We start from the raw sequence: 16,399 nt of genomic DNA on the forward strand, positions 1-16,399 counted from the left end.
TCGCGATAGATTTTTATGTAAACACAAATGCCTTATCATCGATTTTGTTCTCGTATATATATACCAAATTATTTGAAATCGTGATAATCGAGTAGATGGGTATTTGTTTAACGACGCACGGTATTGCACATAAAAAAGAGTAACATTTTATGTATTATCTAACAAAACGTATTAATCTTTCTACTTTCGAAAATTGTGATATTAATTAGTTAGATTTTATATACATATCGTCACATGGTGAAAATATCTAATCATGTACGCGATTTGCCAATAATACCGTATCGTGTAACATTAACCTTGATAATTGCTTTCTGTTGTTTTGCTTCGTTGCCAGCTCAAATGGGCGGTAATTATAGAAATGTTAGCAGATTTTAATAATATTTCACGTTATGTCGGAAATTACGTGTTTGAGAACGACGTAGTTGCAGGTACATGTCATTCTGTAATCCGCCTGACTTTAATTGGTCTGATGTTTTAAACGATAAGACGATCTTTCAAGCGGCAGAATGTTGCGGCACGCGTTTAACCGGCATTATTAGACCAGTTTGAAAGAAGCCAATGACGAGTTTCGCTCTTTCTCAGTTTAATAAGCGGTGCCACTGGCAGCACCTTCGATGCGACACAGCTGCGAAGTAAATTACTGGAAAGAGACACGACGGTAGCGGGAATGGAAGTTAGCTACAAGCTGGGGGTAATCGCGAATCAACGTACATGGCTCATTAAATCATTCAGACAATCGACACGTTTTACCCGCTACTTTCTTCGTCGGTCGGCTTCTTAGAACCTTTACTATGTATTTTTTCCTCTCATACCATTGACATTTTCTTGTAATTTCTATGATAGCCAATAAATATAGTAGATATATAGTCAACTGCAAACATGAGGAAGGAAATAAACGAGGAAACGATGTCATTTATTTGTCATTATATTAACAATATTAACAATATTACGTTATATTAACATTTTATATCATTTGTACATTAACAATATACACGTTACATATTTGAATGTTTAAATATTTATAAAATAGATTATACAAATAATCTAAATTAATCTAAAATTGACTTTTATATATATATATATGATAGTTTTGATAATTTTAACATTAACAATTTTACAAACATGTATAACGCTTATGAACCAGTATCGTATATCCACTCTTCTTGTTATAATTTTTTGCTCGATTATTATTAAGCGAATAAAGTATGAACTATTTATCGATGACACGCGCCTGCATATACTTATATACCGATGCTCATAAATAATATACATTATTCGGTTCTCGTCGATAAATTATAATTTAGATAAACTATAATTTTATAAGCCACTGTGGGAAATCTTTTAAATTGTAGAGCGCAGCACGTACTCTATGTCGTGGTATTTGACCATGTCGCGATAACGATCGCAGGGAAAAGAAATCACGGTGATCGCGTGATTAAGGATCTTAACGGCGATTAAACAAGATTCGTGATAACTTCCTTCGTGACTTGCCTGTGCAACGCTACATCCGGTATACGCTCCCTTCCTTTGCTCGAACGTTATAGGTAGGTGTCTTTGAACAGCTGTCGTGTGATGCTTGTTTATTTTCCTTTTCACAAAATTTCATCTGAACACACAATCCAACCGTTTCGTTCCGTTTTTACGTATAACTTCTTTGTTCGTTCAGTGATAAAAACGTTGAAGATATTCAAAACATCGATCATTTCTATAGATTTTATAGTTTATTTGTTAAAAAGAGTTTTATCGAAAAATTTTAGATTATGTATTTCGATTTATGTATTACTACATCGGTGATAGAAAAAAAGGTGATAAAAGTTAAACCGCTGAAAGTTTTCATCGTTTCGTCATGTTCGTATATTGCAAATTGATGGAAATGACTGTTCAAATTTGGCTTCGCGTTTTTCACGTATGCCCGCTCCATTATACATCGCTCGTGAAATATATTATCCGTGGAGAATGGTCTGTTAACGGAGTTACATGACTCCATTTTCATGTTACACGAAACATCATCCGGCGTTACAAAGAGCCCGTAATGACACGTATACATGTGTGAAATCACCCTGATGTCAACGTGGAAATGATAACAACAACGAAATTCTTCATTTCGATCAAAAATTTTGCTCTACTACATTTTATTCTGAACGTTTTACTCTGGTGTTTTAAATTATTCAGACACTTTCAATTCCAAATTTACATGTACATTTAGCTGACGTAAACAGTATTGTAGTTTGTTATTTAATTCGCACATGTGATTCCGTTTTATGTATCTGATTTATTACGTGAAAATTACTTGAGGGGAAGATCCAAATTACTCTAATGCAAGCCATTAATACTTGTCCATTGATACTCGAGTATATATATATATATATATATATACTTATTTTCATATACTTGTTTGCATGTAATGTTAGCATGTTTTGGAAAGGCTATGAAACTTTTCGTACTTTGCTAATGTATCGTTAACGAGAAGTCACGTGATACTTTTGACTTCTTTATACATTATGAACTATACGTGAAATTCTCGATAAAAGATTAATCGAAATGTTAAAATTTTATGTTTGAACGAATAAAAATATTTGAAAAATTTGAATTATTTAAAAAAATTGTAAAAATATTTCGATTAAATAAAAAAAAGTTAAAATATCCCGAATTATTCGAGCAAATTGAGTTTCTTAAAAAAAACTTAAACCATGAGGAATCACTGTTCGATTTGATTCGACAAATCAAATTATCCATCTCGAATTACGAGTGCATGGACGGTTATAGCGTGTGAGAATCATATAAAAGTAAATTACACGTGCAAACGGCCGCAAGATACGCGTTGAATTTTCGATATCCACGATTTTCAAATAACGCGGAACATTATTAAAAATAACATTTACATTATTATCGATAAGATAAACAATTTTTTTTTTTAATTTTTAAATTATTTTAATTTTAAATTGATTTAATTTGTCGATTATTCTTATCTTAATTTTACCAAACAATTTCTCTATCGACGAATTAAATTCATGCATCGCGAGTACATTATAACGAATCATTTGTTCATCGTCCGCCATTATCGATATTTCATTCCATCGTAATACATACACGTTTTCGTTTCACGGGGCATTATCGTTTTTAATCGATGATTTAAATCGTCGGTGATTACGTATTAGATGCAGAAAAATTTTAACACGTGGAAAGAAATTGTTTACCGAAAACAATATTTTCAAAAAATACGCAGTTTCCGTACGTGTCATTTCGCTCGTGCACAAGCTTTGCGTTCGGTTTAAACGAGGGGGCGCTGAGCGTACGTTTCTTTTATCTCACCTCCTTTTTTTTCCTCTTGCCAGTTGCCAGTTGCTTTTTTTTTTTCCTCTGCTTTTCTTTTCGGTCTTTGTCGTCCTTCGTTGGAAACACGCCTTGGAGATTAGGATAAATGTTCTCGGGCCGGTGACGGAGCATGGTTTACGCGCCCCGTAAATCGAACGATAAATTGATCGGTTGGATTCATAAAGCCGCGTACACACGTGACGCAATCGTATAAATAATTTGAAAATACGTGGCGTCGGTCGGATTTTTTTTTAGAAACTGAAAAATAGAAAATGTACGTGTACAGTTTGAACAAATAATTATATTTAACATTTGACGATATATATATATATATATTCATCTATAAAATATCGTACTTATCAAACGCACTATTTAGGTTATATGAATAATCGCTAAATACTTAAAGTATATTTAAAGTATAATCGTTGAAGACCACTTTGTTACAAAGTGTAAATATAAAAACCGATCGTAAAATGAAAATTAGTTCTAAGAAAAGCGTAGTCACACGAAATGGCGAGTTCTCGTGAAGAAGTTTACGAAACACCTCGGTTTCGGTCAAAGTAACGAATCGTGTCGTGTTATAATTACAGCCGGCGAAGATCTAGATGCTGAACACTGAGGGAAGACCGTTGGCGTTCCTCCAAGATCCTGAGAATGTCGCCGCAAAGATCGAGCCGGGGAATGGATCATGAAGTGACCGTGTACAAAGGACATTGCGGACGTGTGTGATTCTTGCGAAGTATTTAGCCACAATTAAGATGTATCCCGCGCCGGCGAGACACCCAGCCGCTCCCGTAAGTAATCAGCAATAAGAAAAATAAGAGAAAAAGAAAGGGGAGAGGGGGGAAAGCAAGAGGCGCGCTTGCCTCAATTTCTTTATCGTTTTCGAGCTTCCTCGAAACAACATTGTCGCGTTTTTAATTACGAAAAGGTGCGATTACTCTTGCCGCAACTTCTGAGATACTGGGAACTCGGCCAATTTTTATCGTGTCCGACGAATCGATTAATTTCGCTAATTTTCTTCCCCTCCATCACGATGCTATCTCCCATTGAAAGAAACGTTCGAACATGCTCCTATAAATATATATATATATATATATATTCTTTGAAATATTCTCGAGCCATTCCTTTTTTTCTTTCTATCATCGGTAAGTTATTTTTAAGTTTCTGTAAGAGGCGTAGAGGTAAAGATTTAGAGATTTTTTTTTATTATCGAAGTTGTACCAGCTTATATTAATGAAACGTTTTCATGAATTACGGTTCATTTTGAGGTAAAGAAAAGAAAAAAGAAAGAAAGACAAAAGAAAAAAAGGATAGGATTTATTATATGAGCACTTGAAATTTCATTTCTTTCTATGATATTGATATCACGAGGAAACCGGCGAAGAGAAGCGCCTTAACCACTTCTACCGGGGAAGAATAAAAGGCGTCGGTGCTCGTGAGCTTTCAACTTTTCTTTTCAAAGTAGTTACCCCGTCAGTTGCTCTAACACCATCGTGGCGGCGGCCCATATTATCTCTCTCCCCTTTCATGAGCCCACTTATGGGGTGCCTCCAATTTTAATTCACCGCTTTGTTCATTGTTTGAACGCTTCAGAAGTGAACTATTAAGCATTCGCTCCGGAGGGAAAAGTTTACCGGTTAATTTCTACCCCCTCCCCCTCCGTGGCCAGATTTTATTCACGATCGTGTCGTATTGCGTGCGATGTGTATAAAAAACAGTAGTATTTCTTTCTAAAATGATTAGCACGATCACCACGCGAAATATCATACTCGAATGCATTTGCACGCAAGCAAATATCCATCTCTCGCGCGCGGGTTTTCACATTTTTCTCGGTTCAAAGTTAAGCCTTACGGCGGCTACCCCTCCCCCGCACCCCCTACATCAACGGCCCGCTCTCTTTTTCTTCTTCTTCTTCTCTTTTCCTCGCACCGTCCAGTTGCAAAGAATAAACCAAATGGCGGTTACGAAGTTTACGGGAGAAAGGATCGGCACGGAGTAATATAATTGCAGGGTCATAGTAGAAAATGCATTCTCCTTTATACGCGCTTTAGCCGGCCGCCTTTGCATTTTCATTTTCTTACTGCAAATAATTCCACTATTCAAAGAATGCTTTGGCCCGGTCGCTCTCTTTTTTACTTTTCCACCACCACGTTATAATTTCACGCGTCACATAAGCTCAAAGTCCTTTATGCGAAACGAGACCACCGGAGAATTCGCTGACACAGGAGGCCTCTAGAAATTGTAGAGATTATTTATGGAGAGAGAGAATGAACGGGTATGAGAGAAAAAGAGAGATTGAGAGAGAGAGAGAGAGGCAAGTCAACGTACAACAATTGCCGTTCGTAGAAGCAGGGCTGCTGGTGCCGCTGATATGTGGGTACACTCGACGGTTGTTTGCTTATTGGCGCTAATGTGGCGCCGTTCAAGGGGCACAAAGTGGTTCAATAATTTCCTCATGAGGATTCTTAAGAGAGTAAAATCGTTCTTGCGATAATACGCGGTTTATTCTATTCATAGAAGTCGAATGTGGACGCGTCGTTGCAGAACATTGAATACGATTGGTTATTAACTCCCGCCACGTGGGGAGCCTTCGTTTCAACATTGACACTTTTCTTTTTTGTCTATTCGTTATTTTTTTTATTTCTTTGGTAAATTTTTTTATCCTTATCTTTTTTTCATTAATTGACGATACTAATTCGATATCGAATTGTTATTCTTGACACGATAATGTAACGTGGAATTGAAAAATCAAGTTAATTATTTGGAAAGTTATATAGAGGAAGGGAAGAAATTGATTTCAAATGTAGCATCGCGAATGATAGATGGGCTAGAGTCATAATAGAAGCGAATACTATCCTAAGCGCTAAGAACTGACCCATTCTCTACTTGGCAACCAAACAAATGTTGGGATGGCGACGACTATTGTGCTCGTAACTCTGTAACTCAAGCCTTTACGAAGAAGAGAAAGATAATAAAAGCAAGAGTTGCTCTATGGAACATTGTTTGCTCGTTACTTTGCCAAATCGCAAATCACGCGAAACTGAAAAGGTTCGATGAAAAATTATCGATGATAAAATGTCGTTTAAAAAATATATATATATATATAAATTGTAAGAAAAAAGAAAAAAATTAATTTTCCTTATTCGATTGTATATTTAATGAAATTTCTGCAATAATTTTACGTATCTTGATAAGTAAATTTAAGCTCATTTTAATCTCGCTCTACTGTCAAACGGATGGTGATAATAGGAATGATAACTGGTATGGTAATGACTGTTATCCTTGATTGTCTAATATGAGGAAGTAAAGAACTTAATCAGCTTACAATGTATGAACGTGCTGATTTCCATCCTACGTTTACATGCAATTTGACACGATTCTCGTAATCTGAATTCTGTGCTAATTATAAGATTTAAAAAGAATTAAAATTACTTTTTTTATCTATTTTAATTGTTATTTCCATTGTTATCATACAACAAATCTTTCACAAATCTTTCATTATTTTAAAATTCTACCGATTAACGAAGTTAAGCGCCGATAGATAAACGACATGTGCCTTTCTCGAATTTTCGAGAATATATTTCCGAAGGGAGGGGGGAGGAGGATTGGAACAAAGGAAACGAATCCAACGGTGTAAAGAATTATTAAAAATGGGGGTAAAAAACGAGGTTAAAAATTGGATTAAAAAATTCATGTTAAATTTCGTCTCGCTTTATTCCATTTTACGTTCATAATTATCTAATTGTGTCCCTCAATTATGTAAAATACGCTGTAACGATATACGGTTTAATTGCATTGTGGCTGCGAGTTGCCCCGTCCATGTGGAACGAAACGTTTGATCAATTAACGATATGTAAATATTTACTACGCATAAACGAAGGATAAAGTAGGGAAGGCAAAAAGAAAATGTCACGGTAACGAAAAGTCTTGCAACCTCTTTGCAAATGCACCGCGCGCTGACTTGTACCGTGCATTATAGCAAAGGACAAAGGGGCGCTGCTTTGTTTCCTCCTCTCTTTCTTCTCTTTTAGTCTTTTCCTACCACTTCACCGTTCCATCTCTCTCTCTCTCTCTTTCCCCCTCTCTTTATTTCTTTCCTTCCTCTTTTCCCCTCTTGGTCTTTCCCTCCCACGTTCGCTTATTCATCCGTATTCCGTCTGCATACACAATCTTTTGCATCGTTTATGCTGTTTGTGCGCGAGACTCTACGGTTTTTCGATGTCTTCTCTTATTAAAGTATTTAAGTTATAATCTCGTTGAATCTGCAAAGCACGAGGAAGACGACACCCACGAAATCCTATAAATATTTTCGAAATATTTACCGAATACCTCGTGCCGTACATCCATTCGAAGTTTATCGTTTCGCGCTGAACCAGCGTTTCTCAACCCATGTATTTCCTGTCCTGTCGAGCGATCTGACGAATCATCTCCTACAGGAAAGACTTAAAACGTTTTTCTAGAATTTTAGAAAAATGTTTTAAAATAAATCGAACCTAAAAAAAAAAAAAAAAAGAAAAGGGACGAGCGTTAAAAATCTTTGCGAAAATTTCTTCCAAGTCTTTTCCAATAAAGATAATTATCCCGATTATCGAAAATTTCTTCCAACTCGTCGTCTACGGATCCGATCGTTTTTAGGGATTATCGTGAATCATCGACCTGGATCCGATTCCGAAAAAATTGAAACGATATCTGATTTCAATCGAACATCGTTTATCGTTAAGATGCTGCTCGAAAAAAATCGTGTCGGTCGACAATGCATCGAGTAAAGAGAAAGAGAGAAACGAAATTGCAACATAAAAATGATTCTCCACCGCGAGTTTTTTCAGCGCGTGAGGGGGGGAGGGGGTGTGGGAGGGGTTGGATACGCCGATGACAATCGCTGATCAAATTGTACGACGACTAATTGTTCGTCGAGTCGTCCCATCCCGAATTGAAACGAGGAGCGAAAATTGAAATGCTCGCCGGAGGGTCACTTGATTCTGAAATAGAAAAAGTCATACTAGACGGCCGATTGGTAACAATGGATGCCAATGACGAATTTATACTTTCGAGATGCGCTCGCGGAAGAGGCAGATGCAGTTTTCCCCGTTTGAATCGCGTTTCATCTACGCGTCCACCGACTACTACACTTGATCCTTGAACAAACCCGGGATTTAAACAAACCCGGGTTCAACGGCAACCAAGATGATCCTTGCCACTGTGAATTACCATCTATTTAGAATTAGTTTTTCGCTATTTCGTGTTCTTGTTTAAAATTCGTTCGCAGCCGTATTCATTTGTAAAATGATCAAAGTTAAATAATTAAATCGATTGTTATTTAAAATTCTCGAGGCAACTATTTCTTGATTGCCATATTTATTAGTACTGCGTGATAAAAGGAAGTTTTAATTTATTGGCTGGTTATTAATTTAGGAAGATATCGTAAGATTTTATACTCTTATATCATTCACTAGTAAAAAAAAAAAGAAATTAGAAGAGATGTTCTGCTATCGATTATCAAGCTATTGATTAATGTAAAATGTATATACATATGTATGAGATCTTCTCTTTTTTTTCCCCTCGATTTTTATCCCTTTAATTCACTTTACTTTGGAAAAATATACGCAGTACATAAAATTACACGACGAATTTTTACGAATGCGAGTAAAAAAGTAAAAAATAAAGAAAACAGTAGTTTTATCTACTAAATATATTATAACCTACTTCCACTTCACACGCTTCGTATATTTTTGCATATTAGATACGTTCACCTTTGCACTTTTAAGTCTTTTATAAATTCATAAAAAAAAAAAAGGGAAAGCTTCTTAATTCAGTGAAAAAGGAAGATTTGTAACGATCAATTTATTCAAGATTATGACGTTTCTAGAAAGTTAAATGTGTAATACGAGAGACTGATTATCCTTAACCTCCAGCATTGTTCAAATTATACTTCAATTACAGTTCAGAAACAATCTCGTAATTATAATTTAATTTATTTTCACCGTGAAAAAAAATTATCGTAAATAACAATATCTTTATTCATCTTGCCATTGTTTCTTATATTAACATTTAACGTTGTTACATAACGTGAACTCGTTTTCGAAGCGATAAAAACGCTTCGAGATTTCGCGTCGGTTTTCATCGACGTGTTTCACCTTCGCCTCGCCTAGAGTAATGGAAACGTTCCAAAGTTTTTTGCCCAAGTGCTCTCAACCTATCGCGTCGTTCGTAGCATGTCGCGAAATTCTTACCGTTCTGAACGGCATAGAAACGGCGGGCAATAATTCGTTTTTTAAGCGCGCGGGTCACGATTGATCCACGCGATACATTTTCCAACGTATCCCATAAGTACATTGTATAAATTTTTACGAAATACGCGTATATATACAGGCCATCAAACAAATTTTTCGGTATTTCCGGCTCGATGCATCTGGCAATTTAATATTTTTGTACGCATACACCGGTACTCGTTGTATTTGCACAGTTCCATCTTTATTTAATACGTAAATAGTGGAATTTTAAATAGAATCACATATGCGCGTGTATTTTCCGGTCTGTTTCACTCCAAAAAACATTACTCCTTGCCGAACAAAAAATTATATTGTTTTTACAAGGTTGGACGTGTTTGAACGGGGAAGTAGGAAACGCGATGTGTCATGTGTTAATAGTGGTTAACAGACAATTGGATGAATTTTCTCGTAATAATTTTTGCGCTCAGATTATTTGCGATAATATTGTTATCGACACACATGGACGGATATTACCGTTCGTTTCACGATGCGTTATGCGTTGGCATGGATCGATCGCGTATCGGTGAATTGTTTATCATAATTGAAATTAAAAAGGAAATTTGCAGGAAACGAGTACTGTTGCGAGTTGAGCGTAAATTTTGCGTGCCTTCGCCACGGCAAACTGTGCGTACGGCTGGCATGTGTTGTACAGCGTGCACATCCTTCGCTCGAAAATACGAACAAAAACGATCTGCCGGTCGATGAAAAGCGCTTGGAGTGATTAATCGCGGGGATTAATTAATCGCAGAGGGAGCAAGAAACCGCATGGTTTCGCTGATTAATCCGTGGCTGGCCTGGTGGATACGCTACGCGACGACGTTTCGTGAAATCGTAATCAGACGAATGGTCTTTTTCATCGTCGAATGATGGACTACGCGATACACGTTCAGAGGATACATTCTCTTATTATTCTATTTCATATTCGCTCGGACGAGGGAATGTCTTCCACAGCATAAGAATAACTGTTACTTATTTTCTTTTGTCAAAAGATAAACGTAAAAGATAATTCAAAACTAATTGAAGCAAAAATTTTGAACTTGTTCAACGACGCGGATCTCTCTTACTTTCTTCTTTTACAATCTGTAAAATAATATCTATTCGCAGATTAAAAAAATATTTCGTGGCGATTTAAACGTTTGAAACGAACAAGGAAAGTAGAAGAGAGAAAAAAAGAGAATGAGAAAGAAAAAAAATAGATAGCTTTTTAGATAACGTACGCTATATATAGGTAATGAAAATCTAATTCACAATGAATAATTCGCGTGTTAATGAATTCTACCGCGAGATATAATTGATAAAATTATCCTTCTTATGATTAAAATTCGCCATTCGTTTAAATCGTCCCGTAGATTGAACCTTGGTCGAGAAAAAAAAAGGTGATATATACGGGCGTTTTCTGTATATATATATATATACATATATATATCTATATATATACGTGTGTGTGGAAGTGGAAGGAAAGAAAGCCGTTTTCGGGTTGCAGCCCCCGTAATTGGTGGGTTTTAGCGACATAATTCTTGGCCCCGAGGCATATCACAGGCCTATGGGCTTTAAGCCTTCGTCGACGGGTCTATTGGGGTGGTTGCCCAACCTCTTCTCATATACACATCGTCCTCTTTCTCGTTGTGTACACGGGGGTGCGGCTCGAGCTTTACCCGACTGTTGGGATCCGTTAGGCTCCGGAGTTTGAGGGTAAGAACGGTATGACAAGCATTTGATGAGGGGACCAACGCCACCCACTGAAATCCCAACGAGTGGTTCTCATTTTCATTTCACTCTTGAAACAATGTTCTATCTACACGATCGTTTGTGTATTATAATAGGTGATAAGTATCGGTGGAATAATTGTCACGATTGTTCACACGTTGGGCGTTTATAAATTATAAATTAAATTTCTCGATACGGTTAGATTAGATTAAATTATGATATCCTTATTGTAGAATCGTCACTATTATTTCTACAAAATGTAATAATTATTAGCAGAATATTCGTCGTGATTGTCGAAAATAAAATTCTCGACGCATTAAGGATAAATAAGGGGGCAATAATGAGAACGGTTTGATCTAAACTGAGCATAGCTCGTGGTCTGAAAAAAATTGCATGACAACGAGTCAGCGGGATTTTCTGCCTCGAGCCCATTTATACGCTATTGTGCAGTCGGAGTGCGTTTTTCCTTGGTGACGGACGTGCGGTCGAAGAATGTAACGTGGCCGGGGGAAGATTGATCACCACTGCCAACTGTGTCGAGAACGTCGCAACACTCTTGCCACACCAGGGAGTCACCGAGTGTCCTCGCCAGTGATTCTCACCGGATCCCCCCTGTGCCTGTATTGGTCACGAGAAAACGGGATAAGAAAGTTGAGAATCTCTGGGTGGTTCTTGTCCAACATTTACATTTACATGTCGAACGAGGTTCGACCCTCGGCTATCCTCGTTAAAGCACAGAAGGGCAGGAGAGAAGGGCATGGTCAGAAATATACGTACACATATGCACATATATATATTCATATGTACGCTTATAGAATGGCCGTCAGTGTCATCCGCATGATTGTCGTCTAGCGAATGATGCGTATCGATCAAAAGACCGTTTCTCTGTCTCTTAGCCTTGTGATATGATTCAAATATATAGTATAGTGTCAATTTTGGTAATTGACGATTAATCCTACCTTGTAACTTCACGTATCTTAGAAGTTATATAGCTTTCGTATCCGTATTTTTAAAATTTTATTTCGCTATTTCCACTATTTTTATATCATTGAACTGATAAGTTTATTCATTACGACTTAGAATTTTAATTTTCAAATCAAAGTGAAAAGCAAAAGTCTTAATACTTATGAATTTTGTTAATTTTGAAAAATTAGTTTTTATTTGAAAACGATTTTAAAAATAGTCGGTAAATACCATTTTTCCTCTGTATGGTTAGATCGATTATCGCTTGGAAATAGAGGCGCGTAAAATAGAGAAAAAGATCGATACAAGTAGAGACACGTTTGCTGTGGGCTTGTGTAAAGATATACTCCCACAGCGTAGCCTGAAGGGGGATACACGAAGGGAAAGATTGAAATAGAAAAATGAAAATGCCATCGTTCTTGCAGACGATAAAAGTTTCATCCTTCGCGTGACGAAAGCGTTTTACTTCGATATCGTCCATGCGGTTAATAACAGTACAATGAGCTTTTCGATAGATCCACCAGATGGCTATTTTAGTAATTCTACGATCTCGTTAGTGAAACAATAGTGTTGTTTTAACCTGTTATTATCTTGTCACATTATGCAATATTTGATACAAGATGTGGTGTGCTTACAATATTATACGAATACGTAGTCTCAACAATAAAATTATATGTAAGTAACTTATTATTGAATATAATATTATTAGGATTACAAGAATATTGCTAATGCATCGGCCATGACAGTTTCTATTATAACCTTATATACAAAGCGTGAAGAGTATTTTATCAAAGATTTAGTTTAATTAATCATTTATTATCTTTCGTACTTTGATCATCGATCGATATTTCTCATTAATTATTACCATCCCGATCAATCTTTCGTGAAACCTAAACCCACCGATTCCTATTGAACAAAGGTTCCCTACGCCCATATTTTTGTGCCGGTTCACTGTATCGACGAGTACGTTTCCACAGACGATAAATCTTGTTTTAGTCGCGCGTATAGGTTAAGGGGAACTAGCAACACCCAGGGGTGACTATAGCATTGTGCTCGGCCAACGATGCTTCTCGTACCACACGCAAAGATATACATGTGTGTATCGTACACGTGCGTGTATCAGTACACACAACCCTATTAAGAACAACACAGTGTGTGCCCCTGTCGTTGGATCACGTCGTCCTGGGTCTGCGGGAAGCGAGGTTATATTCCTCCGGTCCTCTACTCCGGTGCATTGTGCACACTGCCATGAAACGTCTAACCTATAATAATCATACCGATATACAAGACGAGCTCCGTAATGCTCGTCTCTCGTACATGTACACACATGATTGTCGCGTGTATGTACATGTGCGACCTGAGCGGTACGCGGCCGTCAATCCGCCATTGCGACATGGACGTGAGGTTACGCGCGTGAACGAGAAGCGAGGTTGCGCTCGACTCTTGGTCTCTCTCTCTCTCTCTTTCTCTACCCAGAATGTACCGCGTTCTCGCAAGAAATGGTAGCAAAAGCCGGCTTAACGTTCGATTGCTTGCATATCTTGAATGGATTCTCTGAGGGCGGTTGGAATAGTTCCAATAATACAGTTCGTTAATGGAGGAGGAAGAAGGATTGGCGTCTGAAGATTTAGATTCATCGTCGAGACTTTTGATTGATTCGATCTCTCTTACTTGGTTAGGTTATCTCTGAATATAGTTGTAAGTATATATTTTTTTCAAGTAATATGTTCAAAAATAGTTGTTATTTTTATTGTTGAATTCATTGTCGATTGATTCTTATATTTAGGTTAAGTTATCACTTATTGCGTTTCTTTTTCCGTGTCTGGAATTTGAAAGTACTTGATATTTTCGATGACGCAAGCTATGTTGTATAAAGTGTTTATTGAAAGGTTGTGTAGAAATATGAAGTTAGCAGCAGGTCGAAAGAATTAGATATATATATATATATGTACATATAAACTTTAATAGTTTTAACTTTGTGGACATTTTTTTATAAAAATTCTAAAGAACTTATGAACTTTTTATGGATTTTTTATTATTATAAGCATAACTATATGAATAGATATGTATATATATATATACGACTTTATTAGAAGAATTATAAGGAATTTCTTTTCGCGAATTTTTTTTATCCTTTGATTGTTTTAATTTTGCTTAGTATAAACGAGAATAGTAATATTCGAGTATCTGGATTTTTGCAATTAACGATCAAAGCGTTTTTATTTATTATTATTTTTTTTTCGAATGTAATAATTTTTGTGCACCAACTATTGTTCACTATATAAAAGCAATTTACAGTGCATATACAAGTCGTTTCGTGCAGCTACAGCGGTGTTACAATTACTATTCTCGTTTAATCGATAACTTTGCCAATAAGGAGACGTCAGTCAATTCACTGCTGTTAATGGACCACACGTTGTGCGCCGAAAACTACTGATACGTACTTACATTGCACATGACAATGTTCAAACTATTCATAATGAACGTAATTGGAATGGAAAATAAGAAAAAAAAATTCTTCTTTCTGTATCATGTAATTTAATATGCAAATGCAAACTACGCGAAATGTGTTAGCTCTTTTATCAGTTACTCACTATCGCAATGAAGATTCGCTTATTCTAACTGCGTACCTCTGAACGGTAGGAATTTCACCACGTGCTCTCCCTCTCTTCCTTTCTCTATCTTGGTTTTCTTCAACGTGCAGTCTCCCTTCTACTCATCCACCCTCTAAATTCAGTCTAGGTTCCCCTTACAAAGCGTGCCGGTATTTGTTAGCACATTTTATGTCCCGACATTGATTGAGCATACGTTTTCCTTCACTGCTGTTTCATTGACGATTTAAAATATGCGATGTTGTATCATTTTATTCGTATGCATAAAAAGAAATCACATATACGTAACTTCAAAATTTACAATTATATATTTACAATTATTTGGAATTTTATTATACTTAATACAATCAAACACCATCTTTTTTCCATTTCAAAGAATTTTTTCTCAATTAACACGATAAATTACCATCCTAAAAAAAAAAAAGAAAGATGAAAAAGAACGAAAAAGAGAAATAAGGAAGACGGATGAAAAGAAATTCTTCCTTTTTTCGAGCGTTATCTCTCAAGCTTCATCGCATCCCCCGCATAACCGGCCACTTGGATCCTTATTTCCTTTATTTATCGTTTTATTAATGAACCACGTGTGTAATTCAAAGACGTGCTCGAATGGCCTGGCCTGTTATTGGCGCGGAATACATCGAAACCGTGTGGCCGTGTACGTATAAAAAAGTTGCGCTTATTCGTCAGTGTTCACTGCATATCGATGCATCGATGTTTATTCAAGTGCAGCTGCATCGGCTTCGTACGTCTGACTTTCAACAGCCTCGAAACACGATTTGAATAATTCCCAATAGCGTTGCCTCATCCAATTAGACTTCTTTCCGCGATATAAAATAAAGGAAGCGAGAAGCAAATTCGCGCGAATAAGATGAAATAATGAAAAAAACAAATTTTCAGTATCGTTGCAAAGATATACCCATTCCATTTACATACACCACGTATAAATCCATAGCTCGGCTTCTCTTTCTCGTATTTCCTCCAGAACTTGGGATAATATTTAATGATAGAAATGAAAATGTATTTGATTGAATTGAGAGAAAAGAAAAAAATTACTCGAACGATCAAGATAGTAAAAAATCGTGACAAACCAATTGACACGAATATTTCTCCGTTATTTCGATGCAGTGCTTAAAAATAATCTCTTGCACAATAAACTTTGCAACTCATATCACGCACCTCTCTTTTACCAATTTTGCAACTGTTACATTCTTCGAACACCGTACCAAAAATAAAAAGTTCACGCTTAATCTCTAATTAAACCAATCCGAGAATCAACCGTAGCCCCAAATCCAGCCCAGTTTCGAAAGTTGTGGACGCGCCCTTAAGGGGCTTCTCGCTTACGTCATTCCGATCTTTAGTCTATCCTCGGCCCTGCGAAGACCTATTACCTTATTTACGATTCGCATGGCCATTATCTCTTGGCAACAAAGTGAACCAGCCGGTTTTTCGATACGATCCTCCTCGCACACACACCCGCAACAATACATATACCAAACCCACGGATACGTGCACGCTTACTTATATACACGG

General features: G+C 36.7%; 1 protein-coding gene across 11 annotated transcripts in view; it reads left to right on the top strand.

Moving 5' to 3' along the window:
* LOC108001345 (transducin-like enhancer protein 3) overlaps positions 1 to 16,399 on the top strand; it is an 85,890-nt gene that overhangs the window by 433 nt on the left and 69,058 nt on the right. For 8 of the 11 annotated variants that reach the window (XM_062076171.1, XM_062076178.1, XM_062076181.1 and 5 more), the window contains exon 2: positions 3,906 to 4,109. In XM_062076171.1, coding sequence (XP_061932155.1) covers positions 4,074 to 4,109 — 36 coding nt within the window. In that variant the 5' untranslated portion in view covers positions 3,906 to 4,073. Of the gene's footprint in view, positions 1 to 1,333; positions 1,545 to 3,905; positions 4,110 to 16,399 lie in introns of those variants that run through there. The other 3 variants (XM_062076176.1, XM_062076177.1, XM_062076172.1) reach the window with 2 other exon arrangements.

The sequence above is a fragment of the Apis cerana genome, linkage group LG6 (genome assembly GCF_029169275.1).
Source record: "Apis cerana isolate GH-2021 linkage group LG6, AcerK_1.0, whole genome shotgun sequence".
Classification (NCBI taxonomy): Eukaryota; Metazoa; Arthropoda; class Insecta; order Hymenoptera; family Apidae; genus Apis; species Apis cerana.